The following is a 19,053-nucleotide window of genomic DNA, read 5'->3' as shown; positions in this document are numbered from 1 at the left end:
AAAAATAAATGTAATTCAATCCTGAACATTTTTTGTGTGATTTTTCCGGCCACCGTGTTTGGCTGGTGGTTGAACTATAGGACGAATTTTGTGAAACACCTCTGAAATCGGCCTTTGAGCCAGAAAACGTTGATGCTGTGTAACTGAAGCATTGAGATGAACTACACTACAGCGAATGGCCCAAACCAAGTCAGTGCGGGGGAAGGCGTTAGTGAAATGCGTGATTTTTGTGAAAAAACATGCATTCTACAAGGTTTGGTATGCAATAACTTAAAATTTCCCAAGGAAAAATGCATCATTCTGCTTAAGCTTTCCCCCTGGCCACTGACTTGATAGGGTCAATTCATATGTTCTAAGAGTAAATCAATGTATACTGTAATACGTTGGACGGTAAAAAAAAAATACTGACCTCATCTTTGCTCATTGCTTCCAATTCAGCAGCAAGACTTGTTTCTTGAGCTGTGAGGAATTTTCCCTGTTCGAGTCCAGCATGCAACAGACTAGCCTGGAGCTCCTCATTGACCTCTTCGAGTTTTAAATTCTTATCTCTCAAAGAGGACAATTCTTCATGGAGTTCTTCCAATCGTAGCGCATCTACTGATGTCGTGGGTAACGCTGGCGTTCTCGCTTCAGTTCTCAACTTTTCAATTTCAAGAGATAGTTCCTCGATTAATGTATTTTTCGCGTCACACTCTTTGTTGAGTCTGGAAAAAAAAGGGAAAAAAGATTTCAGAAATGTATGAGGTTGACTAAAACTTGAGGAACTTTTTAACCAAAAGTCTAATAATAATCAGCATAAAAAAAACTTAGGATTTATTTACCTTCTTTCCATTTCTTTGGATTTACAAGCTTCATCTTTGGCAGAATTCATTTCTTCATTTAATTCATGTATTTGTGCCATCAACTGTTTACGTTCATTCTCAATTTTTTGTATCAAACTCCTATGCCTAGCAAGTTCTTCTTTGAGATTAATGCATTCTGCTTCAGATGATTGTAATTTAATACTGGCGTTTTCTAATTGTAATTGTTTTTCTCTTTCTAACCTTGAGATCAATTCTTTCGATCTTCTTTGTTCTTCCTGTAAAAATAAATTGGAGATTAATATTTTTTCATTGTCAATGTTGTGTAAATATGTAATTCTGTCAATATTTTCCATTTATTTCAAAAGTAATTTTTTACCTGAAGACGCTCTTCGTATCTTATTTCCATATCTCTAATTTGCTCCTCTAACATTAAAATTCTTGTACTTAATGTGGCATTATCAACTCTGGCTCTAGTATACCTTTCGTCATTCTGTAAAGATGATTCTTTGAGTACACCAATTTGTTCCTCGAGCATTTGAACCTGAAAATAAAATTGCATGTTATAAAACAAATACTCATTTCTCATAATGAATTTTAAAAAGAATACACATTCGACCATAAAAATGTTGAGTGAAAGCTGACTATCTGTTAAGTTTAGTTCAATATGTTTTTAATGAAGTTCCGTGATGTAATTAATGTAACACTCCTGAGTAATTCCTTGATGTTCTTTACGAGTTTCATGTATTATATAGGATAAAATAGAATCAGTAATACTCAGATAAACTCACAATAACAGCTGTAAAGCATTCACACTGATGTGAAAACTGTGTACATCCAAAGATGACTTGTTTCAGAGCTTTTCCTTATTTTCAAAGATAACTGTTCTTGTTCTTACGACTAAAAATGAATACACAATTTTGGTAGTATTAAATACTTTTTTCCATACTTTGATTACAATGATTATACTTTTGTTTCAATAGGTGATATGTTTCTTGATAGGTTATTTATTTTGTAATATATTTGGTTATTGTTTTGTTCTGAAATTTGAATTTTTTTTTCGGTTTCTTTTTTCTATCCCTAGATTTTAGGAAGTTTGTGTACGATAAATTCGTTAGCGGTAAAATAAACAAAAGTTCACTAAATCATTTCTTTATTTTATTGTTGATTTGTTCAATTTCAAGTGTTGCCAGAACACTTGAACGATAAGTAGAAGTTACGAATATTACAATATAACACTTTCGTCGAAAAGGTGGCAGCACTCAACGAACGTCTTTTTCAATTTCACCAGGATACGAATTGTAGCCAATGGCGAGACTTTTCGAAAAAAAATTTCATGTGGAAATTCATAGAAGAGATAATTTCACCTCGGAAAGTCAATGACATGAATAAATATTTTTTCTCCGTTTGACGAATAAAAAAATCTGACTTTCGGAGATGATGAACTGATTGAATTGAATTATAATGAAAACCCCATATAAATTACTGTTTTCTGGCGTAAGATATTCATTTTCTCTTTTTGAACTGACCACTAAAACGGTTTAGACCCCTCTTAACTGCCAGTGTTCCCAGACACAATTGTCTCGGTCGTTACGGTTCTATGTTCAATTCAAAGATTATAGATATAATCTTTGGTTCTATTGTTATTCGAATTATGGCCAGTAGCACCAGCAACATCTCGCAGATAATAAGTCGAAAGAGAATAATTACACATTTTTGAAACTCTCTTAGTAGGTACTTGTTCAACACATAATTTGATTACTTATACAATGCGAAAACTAGGAAAAAACTTCCATTTATAAATCGGAATAATTACAATGCGTGACTAATTGCATTGACTCAATTTTCAAACAGTATAGGTATGAAAGTACTACGTATATCCTGCTTTTTTAATTCAAGGATAGCTATGATTTTCAGAGATGCTTCGAAATGATTTTGCATTAAAGAGTATCAACGTTTGAGAAAACAACCCACGACAAGTCGAAATGATTTTGATCTCATACATTTTGACAGAAATGATACGATACCGCGTATAAACTTTGTGCAATTAATTAATCTCAACATACTGAAAGTTGGATAGAACCCTAAATATGAGCACAAAATCTATACAGTTAAATATTTCATTCCAATTTGGAGTCCCTCAAGGGTAGGTAGGTACAAGGTTTTCTGTATCAAGTAATTCTATATTTCTAACAATTTATGGTACATTCAAATGGGGTGATATTGATAGTTTTTGTTTACATTGAATCACATCGAAACTATTTTTACTTGATGTCAAAAAAATACGCCGAATTCCAAGAACGCCTTATGAAGAAGTTCAGGATATCCAGAGAATCCAAAGAAAACAAGAACATATTTGAAACCAACAGTTTTGCTTCAAATTCGCAAAATAGTGTTGGTGTTAACTTTTGCAACAAAATATTATTTCCGAAACAACTGAAGATAGGTACAAAAAATTCTAGACACAATATTTTCTGAAGAATCCAAAAACCGAACCAATATACATGATGCTTCATTCAAAATAACAAAATTAGTATTTTCAACTAAAAATACCAAATGGAACTCAAAAATCTAAAACTCACTGTTTCCATAAGATTCAATAAAGATGATAGAACTCCCATGTACCTCGTACATCTCACACTCAAATTAACTAAACGACGTGGAAGAAAATATCTCACTATTCTCGCCGAACTTATGATGATTATTCTTGGATCATATAATAATCTAGGCACAAAAAACTTCATAATATTCGTCGAGTGGACGATCAACACATTCGAAAACGAAAATACAGTATCCATTTTCGTGGAGTAAAGCTGAACGAAGAAATGAAGAACTTGCACTAAGAACACACCGATGCGAATGATCAGGCACAACAAATATTCTGAATTTATACTAAAAATTCAGGTAAAACTTGGTACCCTAATTGAAACTGCATCCATAAATCATCTTATCATCTCTTTAAAATGAATTGTTTCCTTATCGATCTTTTCTTCTTACTCTCATTGTACCCATGTCATCATAAATGCTTGCATTTCGTTGAATTTATTGAAATTCTCAGAAAACCAAAAGCTCTATCTACCCCTTCAACTTACCAGGTCAAAATGAAAGTAATTGAGTATGAAATTTCTGTTATGACGGACAGCTCGGTAATAACAGGGATAATTTATTCTTGGAATTCGATATCATTACCTGGAAGGTTTTTGAAAGTGGCTCAGACGGCTAAGTCACTCAGTTCCAGGCAGAGACAGTTTGTCTCTGGTTCCAGGTTTACACTAGATTTGGTGACTTTCCATCATGAAACGATAAGCATAACCTGCATAACTAAACCAATTTTTGATTTACCATTTACCCTTATCAATTTATCGTTTGGATTGGAGACGTGACAACTGAATTTTCAGTTTATTGAATGTCGTTGAATGTGTCTTTTTCACACACTAGAAATACTGAATAATATGCCTAAGCATTGCGCCAAATAGTATTATCTTATTATAATGTATTGACGAAGTTTATTTTGGCTTTTCCGCTGGAAAATGAGTGGATATTCAAAAAGCGGAACACAAAGAAATGGCTCATAATAATATTATCTTATCAAATTAATTCAGTTTCAAATTTTCTGAATCTTCCTCGGGGGTGAAATATTCAATTCCTACATACCTTGGAATGCAAAATATCCAAGAGTTGGCTGAATTTTTCTGTTCCTAAATTAAACCATGCATCCATGACGAAAACTAGATAAGTCGAGAAATTAAAATAAAAAAATTGATTTCCTCGTGATTCTAGGGCAGATCTGCATCACAACGACCGTTATTATTCGAAAATAGAATAGAACTGCATGTTGATATTAATTGTATTTGAGATTTCAGAAACATTTTCTTATAAGTCGAGGGAATACAATATATCTAGATATTTATTCCCCAGATTGAAAATATGTGGTTGTAGAACGTACACATGTGGATTCATGAAACAATACGTATTCCAAACAGGAACTATAAATATTGACATATTTATATTAATGAACTGGAAAATAGCATCATTAACAGGCACCCTCTGAAAAAAATTCTGTGAGAATTTCCTAGAAACAGAAACCTCATTCATTTTTCACTAATCATCCAAGCTATGTCCACTATACTTTTAGAGTAGGTAATTATAATTGAGTCAAATTAGGATTCAAAAATTACATGACTTAATAAGCCGAAAAAGGGGTGTTTTTGTGGGTTTTGAATTATATCTCCTCAGGAAGAATAACTAAATTTTCGTGGACCTCAAAGTTGGGCCAATTTTCATAGATGAGTAAAATATGTGAAAACGATAGAAAATTTCTACAGGCAGTTTTTCACTAGGAATACGACACTATATATTCAAACTTTTTTTATCTCCTGTACTAAGGGTGAAAAAAATAAGTTCTTTATTTGTGGATGGTATCTTTTTTTGATCTCATGTTATAAAAAAAAATAGCTTTACAAAAATATATGTCGATATATTTTTTGTTTTTTTATACTCAAGGAAAAATCACCATTTCAGTGAAATTCCCATTTTTGATGAAATTCTATGAAACTATTGACCACAGAAAAGAAATATCCACCCCCAATAAATCTTCATCCCTATGATACGAATTAAAATTTCATCTGTTAGCTGAAACATTCCATTCACTTTTATTTCAGCACTCGGTTGGCCATGAAATAATTTTTTCAAGTTTTTGCTACTAGAACGGAGTAAGGTTGGCACTCATAAATGTCGTTAATGTCATAACGCCGTTGCCACAACTTATATCAAAATATTACAAAAATGCCGAAAGTGATTAAAAAGGAGAGAAGAAAGGGTTTCAGGAAGTGCTATTTGAAATTCAAGTCCCCTCATTCAAATAGTAAACCTGATATTCTAAAATCCACAATATATCAGACGGTAGCGAGCATATTCAATGCAAGTGAATTTATATAATATTTCATCTGAATCACTTATATTTCAGTTGAATATTTCCACAATCTGAAAGATTGTGAATGATGAGGATGACAAAGAATTTTCTTCTATTGGGTGACTCAAAAAAGTGGTGGCATTATTTTAGGGTGATGGAATGCGAAAAGTTACCACAGGATTTTCGATAAATGTCATCGTAGAAAAAGTTCCAGAAAATTAATTTTTCTATTTTTTTTTTGACTTGTCCTATACATTGTAAATGTCTTAAGGGGCCAATAAATATATAATTATTATATCAAAGTATTAAAAATAAACAGCAATAAATAATTTTTGATTAATGTGAAAGTTTTGTTAACGGTGAAGTTCCTCTTGCCTTGAAACTTCCTTTAATTATTTCAACTTCCATTGATGCAAGATGATTTTTTGTTGAAGAATTTAACTTTCTTGTAATTATCCGTTAATTCCTTCGAGAGATACCCATTTCCTACCACTGCATCAGATGCAATTCATCTTCGGGTTGATTTTTTTGAAATCTACAACTGATGTAACGTCTTCAACCTCTAGTCAAAAAAAATAACCAACATTAACTCTTCTCAAGTTACTGCATATTATTTGTCAATAATTCAATTTTATTCCATAGCAAAAATGAATATATTAATTATAATTAATATATGCTGTGCGGCATACAGGCTCCAAGCTTAGGCTACACAGGGTCTCAAAATAAAATTTGTATAATTGTGTTTATACTACCAAATAAATATTATGACTTTAGCCTTGCGGCTTTCACACTCCTCTCCAGAGGATAATAATTCATTTATCCCAGATATATCAGATATCAAAAGGATTAAGCTCTGTTGGAGTCCTTTCCAGGTTTTCGGGCTCGTGGTGGTGGTCGGGTCCGGGTCGCTTATTAGTATTATTATTTATTTAAAAACTGATCTCTTGTATTTTCCATGCAAATAACTAGATTTGGTATGCCTTCAATCAGTTTGTATAAAGCTCAATTAGGTTCGTTAAATATTTTCCGAAGTGATTCGACATTGTGATAAAATACGTAATTACTGAGACTTCTACGTAGAACGGACAACACAGCGCTGATTTAAAACCCAAAAATGTTTTGACAAGCGTCATAACCCCACATTTTCGTACTATACATAGTGGAATGTGTCAAATTTCCATGGCCAACCGAGTATATAACTGCAATAAAATCATGTAATTCATGTTACAATCAATTTGAATAAATATCGAGCAGAATTTCTATAATAAATTTTTATGTACCCGACTCATAATAAGTTCTCAAATTGAGTACCATTGTTCTGTGAACAAATTCGACATCTTTTTTAACAGAATTAATTGCAATCAACAGCATAACACGGGAAATTTATCTGATGGCGTAGAAATGATTGAAGTCTCGAAAATTTTATTTTTAACATATCCCCATAAGAAAAATTTAAAACAATTGCAAGAGATCAGTATAATATCATAATATGCACTAGCTTGAGGAGAGTTAATGTTCGTTATCTTCTTTGGCTAAAGTTTGAATGCGTTACATCAGTCGTAGATTTCAAAAATATTAACCCGAAGATGAAATGCATATGATGCAGTGGTTGGGAATGGGTATCTCCCGAAGTAATTAACAGATAATTACAAGAATGTTAAATTCTTCAACAAAAATCATCTTGCATCAATATAAGTAAAAGGAATTAAAGGAAGTTTCAAGTCAAGATGGACTTTTTTTTTTGTGGCTGTTCATCTTAATACATTGATATAATAATAATATCAATTTTCGATAACTTATTCTATAGTCCATTCAAGAATGATTGACTCCCAGTAGGTCTTGAAAGTCCAGACGCAGCTTAATTCACTCAAACATAAAATTATCAAATGCCACCCCTTTTTTGGATCTTCCTATAGAAGGAAATTCTTTGTCATCCTCTTCATTCACAATCTTTCTGATTGTGGAAACACTCAACTGAAATATAAATCGTTTAGATTCAGATGAAACATTATATAAATTCTCTTACATTGAAATATGTTCGCTACCGTCTGACGTATTGTGGATTTGAGAATATCAGGGTATAACTATTTGAATGAGCGGACCTGAATTCTAAATAGCATTTTCTGAAACCCTGTCCCTTTTTTCAATCACTTTCGGCATTTCCGTAATAAAAATTGATATTAGTTGTGGCAACGGCGCGGCGTTATGACATTAACGCTATTTCATGAGTGCCAACCTTACTCCGTTCTAGTTGCAAAAACTTGAGAAAATTATTTCATGGCCAACCGACTTCTAAAATAAATGTGAATGAAGTATAGTTAATCTAATGGTAATTTTGTTTTTCCACGGGTGGCAAGGCTATAAAATGGCTATCGGAAAGAACTGCATGGAAAAAAGTGTTTCTTTTGACCTAAAGAATCTACTGTTGAAATACTTGTACGAATCAAAGACTCACCCTGTGTATATATATTTCTGAAAATGTAATTTTTTGTATGTGAGATAAAAAAGATGAAAAAAAAAATTAATATAGTGACGTGAAAAAGTGCATGTGGAAATTTTTTATTGTTTTTATATATTTTCGAAAATAAAGAAGTTATGGCACATATTCGAAATCGGCAAAATAACTTCATGATATCGTGAAACGGTTTCCAATATGGTATACCCTGTACATTTAAATTTTCGCGCATCGAACCGCATTAAATGCCGCAGTAAAACTGCCGCAAAAATTACATCTGTCAAAATGAAGATTTTTTTCAAATGAGTCGGTACCACATTTTTTGCTACATATTTTAGTGGATCAAGGTTTTTTTAATTCTGAACCATAACCATTAAAAGTGGAACCAAAAATACTCTCGTCTTGTACTATTGTTAGTTTAACAGCCGGCATTTGATGCAGTTCGATGTACGATATTATTTGAAATAAGTAATTGAGTGCGACAGGCTACTTGAGACACACCCGGTAAGTGGAAGTGGCCTATATAGAAGTTTGAGATCATTAAACTGCGTTCAAATGAGTCAAAGTACTGTTTATTTGGACCACCCGTTGGCATACTGGAGGACCTCAAAGTTGAAGAGTCATAGAATAATAGGCTTGTTCGCAGAGTGGTTCCTAACGGTTGTGAACTGTACAGAGCAAGCGCAAATGGATTTTCGTCCCCCTGAAATGGAATTGCGTTTGCTCTGTACAGTTCACAACCGTTGTGAACCACTCTACGAACACACATAATTACCTAGCCAGAGGTGGTCAGTGAGAAAATCTTTGAAAATTGACTTAATTTTCAGGTCCTGTGGTTAGAAAACTGGTTGTCTAAAGAATAAGCGATGAATGTCATGGATAATCAAGTGCCCTACAATTTTTCTTATGTGTGCTCAGTCGATATTCGGATTTCCTATGGAGGTATAACTGAAAACCCCAACAAAAAAAAAACAGCCCTTAGGTTGGCAAATTTTGGCCAGCGAAAGTTAAGCTCATTATCCCAGGAGTGAAAAACCTGGACTAATCTTACTGTGTCACGAATGAAGCCTTCAAAACAATAAAACGTTTTTGTAGTAATTAAATCCTTCTTGAAAGATTTTTTGGCCTAATACAGGGAGCTTGATGGCTCCCATTTCGAACATCTATCTTGAAATTGATATGTCAATTGAATTTTTGAGTACACAAGGATTCAATTGTAGTTTACAGTAAAGCAGACTACAAATAGACTGACGCGAGCAAAGATTATAAAGTTAGGTAACTCTATAATCTTTGGAAGCGAGTAAGAAGCATTTGCGCGCTTATTCAATGAAATTTCCCTAGCTTTTTTGTTAGAATCTTCACCGACAGAATATAATTTGGTCACAAAATGGGTTCCGCTCAATCATTTGAGACTATATTTAGCACAAAATTCATTCACTTTCAATTCCAATCACATGTAGATGTCAGCATTCGAAAAAAAACTTCAAGATCACTTACCTTATGGTGTATTTCATTAACATCCTCTTCGAGCGAAGCATCCGAATATATTTCATCAGCAGGATCGCAGTTACTGCTTCTGCCGGAAGAGTTGAAGCTATAACTTCTGTATAATTGACTGGAAATATTCAATTCAATGGTGTTAATGATTATTAATGTTAGTCGTTAGAGGAGCGAAATGAAAAAATTACGGACACTTTCGGATTAAATCTACGTCTAACAACTCATCCAATGCAGCGAGAAAAATGTACAGGGTGGTAGTGGCATTCAAAATATGTTTTTTGCATCAAATTGTGCTCTGGGTATTGGTATTTTTGAGTGCTACTTCTTCAAAATATTCATGAAAGAACAAGTTTCTCTGAACCCGATGACTATCAAATCGTTTATCGGCAAATAAAGTGAAACCCGCCGTTAATCCTACAATTTGTTTATATTCTATCAATTATTTCGGACACCGTTATATACTATACAGGGTGTGCTACTTCAGGGGGGGATTCGTTAGGTCGTTTGAAAAAAAAAAAAATAAACATACTTAATATTTCCCGAGTTGTTCGCTTCTGGGTTACAAAATTGAAGTTAAAAAAAACGGTATTTATAAAATATTCAGAATATCCTTGAACCGATGCAGTTGAAATGTGGTACAGTTAGTGGAGTAAAAAGCCACTTATTTAGCCTAAAATAAATTAAAATTATTAAATCCAGTGGAGTCTCACAGCCAACAATATTGAGAAAACGGTTACACCACTGACTTTTTGGTGGTTTTCATTTTTTAGACGTTTTGGTCTCTTGTGTTTTCTTCATGTCTACACTTCTTACGCATTCTACAAACTATCTATGGACAACATAAAATAAAAACCAAAAGAAAACAAATTAAAATTTCGAACTTAAAGAAGCAATAAATGGGCAAAATGTCCACTTCTGATACATTACATGACTGCAATAAATTATCTGATTTTAAAAAAACCGTGAGTAAAGTGATCCGAAAAACTGTAGAAGACTTGAAAACTCTTCGGGAATTGAAAAAAAAAACATAATTTTATGCCGAACGGTTTTTGAGATATAATTTCTAGTTGAAACCAAGGGCGGATCCAGGATTTTTTTCTGGGGGGGACACAACGGGCAGACGAGCAAGAAAATCAGCAGTAACTGTGAGAAATGAACTTCACTTTTATTTTTAAGAGTTCAAGTATGTATAGAAAGATCCGCCCTTGGTTGAAACCATCAATCACATGAATGAAATTTGTCGGAAAAAGTAGCCTATGTCAAAAAGGCACACAGAGACACAGAACGAAGAACTAGTTAATCACTTCATAAAACTTTAATTATGTTCATGAGATATTTTCGGATTCATATTTTCCGAAGTAAAATCCTATTGTGATTTGTGATAAAATACGTAATTACTGAGAGTTTTACGCAGAACGGACAACATAGCGCTGACCCAAAATGTTTTGACAAGCGTCATAAATTCGCATTCTCGTATTATACAGTGTGGAATGTGTCAAATTTCCATGGTCAGCCGACTGCTTTTATAAAAGTGAATGGAATATAGATTCAGAATATGATACAAAGTTTAGGTATTCTCATTCGAAAAAGTAGGTTGGTATAGCGTTTCACCACTTTCAGGCCAAAAACTATAAAGTAGACAATAATTTCAACTTATACGCTAAGTAGAGTTCCGCCGAAGTTTGAATCATTTTCCAAGCCAAAAGATTTATCGACCGATAGAGCATTGTTGACACACCCTGTATGTATATGATAAAGTCAAAGAATCACCTTATATGTGGCCAATTAAGGAGGACTATCAATAATTGAACTAATAAGAGTAGGTAAATTGTTTTATGAAATAACTATAACACGTTCCGCTTCATAATAGCATGTTCAGGTGATTGATAGAAAAACTTGTTAATGTTGTTACAGAACAGAAAATGGTTTCAAAAGGGAATTCTCCTCAAATAAAAAAAAACTTTTCATTTATTGATGACGTTATATTTTGAATCTACTATTTCATTTCATCTTTTGCAAAAAAATTTAAAAAAAAAAGGAAATTGAAAAACAAATTTTTTTAATCGTCTGAAGGGAATTCCCCATTTTAGAGTCTAGGATGACTGATTTCCGAAAATTTCACTTGATAAAATACATAAAGCGCTATGGAATACTATAGAATTGGTTACTATTATAGCTAACCCATTTTTATGGGCAATTTCCAATTTCGAAAAAAAAAGGTTGTTACATCGGTGTTTACTTTCCGTGATTGCATTTTTTCATATATCGTTTTGAGAAGCAACAAGATCAATCAGAATCTTGCTTCAGGTTTTGAATCAATCATATCAAATAAATAACTTACCTAGCTAGTGCATTGGACCCAAGCTGCCTTTTCATATGACTGGAAAAAAAAGAAGTTGTACAAGATCCGCAATATTTTATAAGCAATGAAGATTAGGGATTCGAAAGTAGCGGTTTCATCAACTAAATTTCTGCTAAATAGAAACTACATTCTTGAGTTTCAGATACTGCCCTGAATTACAGCCAAAAATTCTATGACAAGAACCAGTCTCGAATCGATGTATTTTGTAACATGATACAAAATTTCAATCCTCATTTACTCGAAAAGTACATTGTACATACTCGAGCGTGTCAGATTAAGATATTTGTGGTTGATTACATCTTGAAAAGTATATATTCTCTTGATCTGACAATTTAAGCGTGACGAAAATGTGAAGGAGGGGAGGGTGCCAACTTGCAAAAAAAAAAGTCACGTGTACATTCTCCAGCGCGGTGGCTTTTTTTCTTATTTTCAAGCTAATGATTCAAGAATAATGGAAAAAATATAATCTGACAGTTTCAGCAAGCCAAAACAATTAAAATTGGCCATAAAGGTCACAAAAATCAGTTTTTTTGAATTATCTCCTCTCCTGGGCTTCAAATCGTTTTCCCATTCATCGTAAAAGTTATAGAGTATAACATTTTCTAAAAATTTTGTCCGAAGCAATTTTTTCTACGTTTGAACGTCTTTGAGATATATGGCGATAATGTACATTACACTGGGTTTCTACAATGACCTTGGCCTTTCGAGTCTAAGCTACTCGCTCTTATCGCCCACTAACTCGAAAACGGTTTTTTAACAGTTTTTCTTATTTTCCATACTTTTGTATGCAAAATTGCTTCAGACAAAAGTTATATAGAATTTTAATATCTACAACTTTTATTATGAATACAGAAACGATTAGAGGTACAGGAAGAGAGATATTTAAAAAAATGGCTTGTTATCATTTTCAAACTGTCAGATTAAGAACCCCCCCCCCCTGATTAGTGTCAGATTAATGGGTCAACACGTCTGCAACACTGATATTAACCATATGTATGAAAATCTGACAAGCTCGAGTATGTACAAGTAATGATTTTTTTTGTATTTTCAAAGGATACCTGTGACCTTGCGTCACTTCCAAATTGTCAGTCTCTCAAAAAGTTCTTCCAATTAACATATCCTCTAAAAATCTGACACACGCGAAATTTTTTTTTTTAGCATTTTCAACTCTTCCATACGGCCAGCCCCACCACGCAAACTGTCAGATAAGCATGAATTCATTATCAGAGACACTTAGGGCATATACAGTATCTTGATCTGACACGATAGAGTATGTACACCTGACGATTTTTTTTACATCTTTGCTTTCCTCACCACTGAAAGTGCATACATCGTAGAACCTTTTTTCCTTTCTACCATCTAATCAAGGTCTCCTCGACGCTCGAGTAAATCCCAATTTAGCATCGTCGGCTCACCAACTATAAGATAAAAGCTGGAAGATGCTTTGTCGGATGGCATCATAACATTCAGTATTTTCTGATGAAGGATAGACAGATTTTTTCAACCGAAAATATTAGAAACAAGGACTACTCACTCATTTCAAAATTGTCCATCAAATAAATATTCCCAAATACACTAAATTCAACCATATCTCGATTGCTATAGTCGTTTCAAAGAAATGAGCAATGACTGGTGAAAACGTTAACTACTTTGATTAACAATGCTTGATGATAATCCGACATCAATTAAAAACAATGAACATTCAATTATTGCAATTGGTTTCTAAGCATAAAAATCCGATAATGAATAATGAAAATCCTTATATTAGTTTCATAAGTTCAGTATCCCCACTGCATGGATGCCAATTTTCTATCGACTCATCGTACCCTAACCTCCAACCCAAGGAACCAATTGAGAGTGTTCAGAGTGATATAAAATTCGAATTTCCTAACTAAATCATATCAATTTATGATATGAGCAAATGGAAATGGATGATGCTGCCATTTTCCAATCCACTTAAGAAAGTTAATTGAGTTGGACCTCTTTTGCTGCCATATGTCGCTGGGGTATATTCAAACATCGTAGTGGCTACTGGCATCGACTTAAGAGGCAATGCAGTGGAGCCAAATTGGACCGAAATTATGGTCAGGATCTACATTTCCCCGACGGATTGGTCTTTCTGTTGTCACGAATGATGGTGGTCGGATAGTTCGATTTAGATTTTTTTTTCGATGAATGAAATTACATATGTGAATTTTATATGAATTTATGTGTTTGAAGTTTTATTTTTATTTATTTATTTGAAAATACAACTATCATTCAACAATTTGTTGTTTCTATAGTTGACTTAAAACTAGATTTTTGAAATTATTTAATGTACATTTTTAAAGAATTTTTTATATGGCCAGGCATACCTACTATTAAAAGTTGTCAAGCTGACATATAATAAATAAATAAATAAATAAATATATGGGACCCTTTCTTCGACTTTCTGTTTTTGCTCTACATAGGTAATATGAATTTTTTTGTCTTGTTTCTCTGTTTGTTATGTTGTGGACTCTCTTCAAGAGATTTTTACTTTTGATTTGTTGATTCTCCAGCTTGTATATTAGTTTACATTGTTGTCCAGCTTCAAGTATTGATAATTTTTATATAAATCTTCAGTTGGATATTCATATTGAAGGTGGTGGAGTCTTTTTATTACTTCATTTTGTGATCTAATCTAATTAATAATAATAATTTATTAATCCTTTAGGACACAAGAAAGTGTATAGTTCAAGTATCTAATTAATTTAGATAAGAATACTATACTTTATCCACGGTCTTAAAAATATTAAATCTGTGATGTATCTCATCTAGTAGTACTTCTGACATTTCACAAATATAAAGCAATATCTATATGTTCAGCGCCCGCTTCCTGTCGAGTCCTAATTGTTTTCAGTTAAGTTTTCTGTGACTGTGGCTATAGACGGCTTCAAGTTCTGTGATTGTAGCCATAATGTTTGATAGAGCAGTGAATAGTGACTCATGAATCACAAGTTTTTACGAATGTCATAATGGAAAGGTTTATGCTAGGGTCATAGATGAAAAAATATATTTGTATTGTACGTTTGTGCAAACGTGTCCTGTTTCACAAACACTAGGATAGGAATTTGTCTAAACAATAAATACATTGTTAAAAAAATTAACTGAATTAATTCAGATGCATAACACCCACAGATAATTAAATCAATAAATGTTACGATCTAAAATCTAAATCGAACTAACAAACTACCATCACTCAAAATATCTAGACATACCAGTTCGTCGACAAAGTGTAGATGCGACCATGGTTTCGGTCTCATATGGCCTCGTCAGAGCAACATAATTTCTTCGCCGTCGAAACTGGAACGAACTACCGTCCTCTTTATTCGATGTTATGTATCTGAATAAATTCTGTTTATTATCAACCTGCCTTACTTTTGAAGGCGTGATCAATTTATGGGTTAGGTTAGGTTAGGTGATTAATTTATAGGTTCAAAAATTGCATAAGGAGTCAGTCCTGACATTATGTCCTCTTAATTTTCAAAAAGTCTTGATGAAACTGCAATTCTTGATAATATTTAGGGGATTTGATTTATTTTTACCTTGGTGTTGATCTCCTTAAACTTGTCCTTTGCCAAGTATTGCGACTTATATTGTTATTTTTATTTCTTCCTCTCAGGCTCCCCCTGTAAATAATGAATCTGATTAGTTTCATTATGTAGCTGAACATGAAAAGAGTAGCACACACTGAAATCTAAGGTTATTCAAGGCTTTTTGGTTTGTGTGAGTTTATATGCTACTTGCGGTGTGTATAATACAATATACTTTACCGCATTTGCAAAATGTATAAAAAACATGGGGCGCCCAGACAATGTATTGAATGAAATGAATAGTACTGTCAATTACTTGTCTAGGAATTGCATACAATAGCTGTAGAGTAGGTATTAAATACCTGGTGGTCTGCCGGCAATATGCCAGTTAATTAGAATTTAAATATCGATCGAAGGATATCTTGGCAGTTGTTTGCTAGAAAACCTATAAGTGTGAAAAAAAAAGAATTTGGTCTGTGATTACCAATTAGGTAAAAAAAATCTTTGAAAAATACCTTTTTATACCTGATTACAGATAATAAAATTAACGTGAAATTTGAAATATTTCTGGTTTCATGGTAACAAAAACGGCATCCTTAAAATTATGCACAAAAATCTTGAATCTGTGATGAGAAATATTGTGCAAAAAAAGGGGGTTAGTTAATGTTCTGTAGGCCACTGCTACAAAATTACCGCAATAATTATCAGAACTTTAAAAAATATTTTAAACGTACAAAAAATATTGAATGCGTACCCATTGTTCGCTCAATATTGCTCCTCGAATTATAAATATTTTATCTTTTTTTTATCCCCCAAAAACTGGAGTTTGGTATGCTATCGTCGGAGATGAATTGTGGGACCTACTTTCTATGATGGAACTTAGCATTAGAACGTTATAAAGAAGAATTTATCATGCCTTTTATAGCTGAACTGAATTTTGATGAATGGTAAAATAGTTATTTTCAACACTGTGTAGCCAGAGCAGAGAAATATTTCAGGTAAAGTCCTGTAATCTTAAACCATGTGATTTTCTTCAATGGCCTCATTTGAAGAATTCATTCTTTCAAATACCTTTTTCTGATTTGGACCAAATAAAGGCTAGAATCATTCAAAAAATTCATCAAATTAACGATGATCTTTACAATTCAAATAAACGTTTTGAATTTGTCTAAAGAAAATGTTTTGGAGGAATATTTCCATCAACTACTTCAATAATAGAGACCTCTGAAACCTGAAAGTCACTTTAATGAATATTAATGTTCCAGTCGAGTCGCCTCAAATCGATTTTCTTGTGCTTTTCGCATGTTGGAAGAAATAATAATTGCTAGTCTGTGAAAAAGTGCCTCTACGAAATAAAGATATACAGAGTGTTCAAAAATCAGAGGAACAAACGAAGGGGAAAGTTTCCTTAAATAATTTCAAGAAAAAATGTCCATTAAAACAGGGAATCGCAAACGCGTCGTTTTCAAAATATAGGGTGTTAAAGTTTGAATTTTCGGATTGGTATCAAAACAAGTTGTGGAAACACATTCATTATTATGAATACCCAGTTTAATTTGATGTGTCAAAACTAACAATGAATTTATTCACCACAGCTTACTGACTGAATATTTATAAAAATTTAGGTTTTTCTGAGGATTTCAAGAGATCATAAAATTTATTATAACAACGAAACTTCTTTTAAATTTTTGAAACTTACAGTAGCCCACCAAAAAGAATTCTGGGTGAAAACATTATTCCAGAAAAAAAAATATCACCCTGTAGATTTGCTATCGAAATTGGCATGTCACATGGTGTGAACTATCAATTATAATATTTATGCGAAATTTCAGGTGAATATTTTGTGAAGTGTAGATACTATAAGAGAAAAAAATTCTACCTTTAACACCGTATTTCGAAAACTAATCGTTTGCGGACCCATGTTTATGAGACTTTTTTCTTCTTAAAATTACTCAAGGAATCTCCTCTTTTCGTTTGTACCTAATTTAGAAACACCCTGTAAAGGTTAATGCCATCAATGTTTACAAATGCATACATCAATTTAGAAAAGTAGTTCAAGGCAGAATAATCTTCAGCCAATCCATCAATCAACCTTTAAAATTCCATAGCCCACTTAATGCCATTTTTTTTTGGACGCACGAAATCTTGTAGAAACGTCATTCTTACTCAAAATAACGGTTATAGCTACATTACGTTGCGTTTCTGTACATCTGTACACAACGTTACAAAAATAAATTAAATCCATCGGTTGTTTCCTTGCGAAGTATTCTTTATGGAATTATGATGATGGTCGTTAACCACTTTTATGCCATCATGGAATAAACCAATAGATATGCAACAAGTCGCTGCATATTGTAATTTTTTCAATTTTCATTTCAAATACCTACGCCTTTTACAGAATGAAGTACCTTTTCATCGACGTTTTTTTCTTCAAAAAGTGAAAACAACTCTACCTATGATTGTCTGCATACTGTATCTGTTTCAGTGATATCTACCTATCCATTTATTCTGAGACTTAACTCTCTATATACTGTAGAAGAGAGCGCTTATTACATGTGCTACTAGATCGCATATCGGTAAACAGGTATCATTATGTGGTATTTGCATTCGATTTATGTTCATTAGTGCTTTTATCGGTGTTTTACCTACATGATTATATGTATATGTTTGAACTGAATATTTTCGCTTAACCTAATTAGGATCCTTTTTGTTGGTATCTTTTAAACTCCGCTCTAAGTATTGATAGTACAGAAAAACTTGCGGAAGTTATTATTTGTGTCGATAAAAAATACAGTTCTGAATATACAATGAACTTATTGCATGAAATCGAAATGTCTAATAAGTATTGAATATCGAATATTCTCCCAAAAATTCATTCCAAATCGAATTAAACATTTTCAATAATTTCTAGAAATATGCATATTTCAAAATAAAGCTTTCGAATAATTATCGTAGGCTCACATTTAAAAGTTAGCCGTTCTGAACAAAAATATGAAAAAAAAAATATGAAAAAAAATATGAATAAGAAAATATATCTCTGTTGTTTCACGGGATTAACTTCATTGCAGCTATGATTTCGGTTATGCGCAAAAAGATTTAGCAAATGAGGCGCAATTCAACAATAGGGTATACTACTTCTGACGAAAATGATGTATTTTTTATGAAATATCTTTGAAACGTCACATTTTGAAATAACCATTTTAACCGTTTCCCAAAAAAAAATTATTTTAAGCACTTTAAAATGAAAAATAAAAATGGGTATTTAAAATTTAAAGCGTTTCACGTGGATTGCACAAGTTGGCAACAACAACTGAAATATGCCTTGATAATAAAAGACAACAAATACATTATCTTGATGAGATAGACAAGGATGGCTGTCTATGAAGTCTGCGACGAACGAGGAAGGTCGTAAAATTTTATGGGATTTTTATGGCCGGTTGCAGTTGAAGCTCGCCTGTAGATCAACAGCT

General features: G+C 32.8%; 1 protein-coding gene across 4 annotated transcripts in view; it reads right to left on the bottom strand.

Moving 5' to 3' along the window:
* The window catches only part of LOC123315398 (rab11 family-interacting protein 4), a 38,437-nt gene that overhangs the window by 3,728 nt on the left and 15,656 nt on the right, over positions 1-19,053 (bottom strand). For 2 of the 4 annotated variants that reach the window (XM_044901072.1, XM_044901090.1), the window contains exons 3-8: positions 15,596-15,679; positions 12,009-12,047; positions 9,665-9,782; positions 1,180-1,344; positions 822-1,078; positions 410-704 (exon numbers count right to left, since the gene is read on the bottom strand). In XM_044901072.1, the coding sequence (XP_044757007.1) occupies positions 410-704; positions 822-1,078; positions 1,180-1,344; positions 9,665-9,782; positions 12,009-12,047; positions 15,596-15,679 (958 nt within the window). The remainder of the gene's footprint in view (positions 1-409; positions 705-821; positions 1,079-1,179; positions 1,345-9,664; positions 9,783-12,008; positions 12,048-15,595; positions 15,680-19,053) is intronic. The other 2 variants (XM_044901081.1, XM_044901098.1) reach the window with 2 other exon arrangements.

Source organism: Coccinella septempunctata, chromosome 1, assembly GCF_907165205.1.
Source record: "Coccinella septempunctata chromosome 1, icCocSept1.1, whole genome shotgun sequence".
NCBI classification, from domain to species: Eukaryota; Metazoa; Arthropoda; class Insecta; order Coleoptera; family Coccinellidae; genus Coccinella; species Coccinella septempunctata.
Note: the sequence above shows the minus strand (reverse complement) of the source record. Positions and strands in the feature narration are given on the sequence as shown.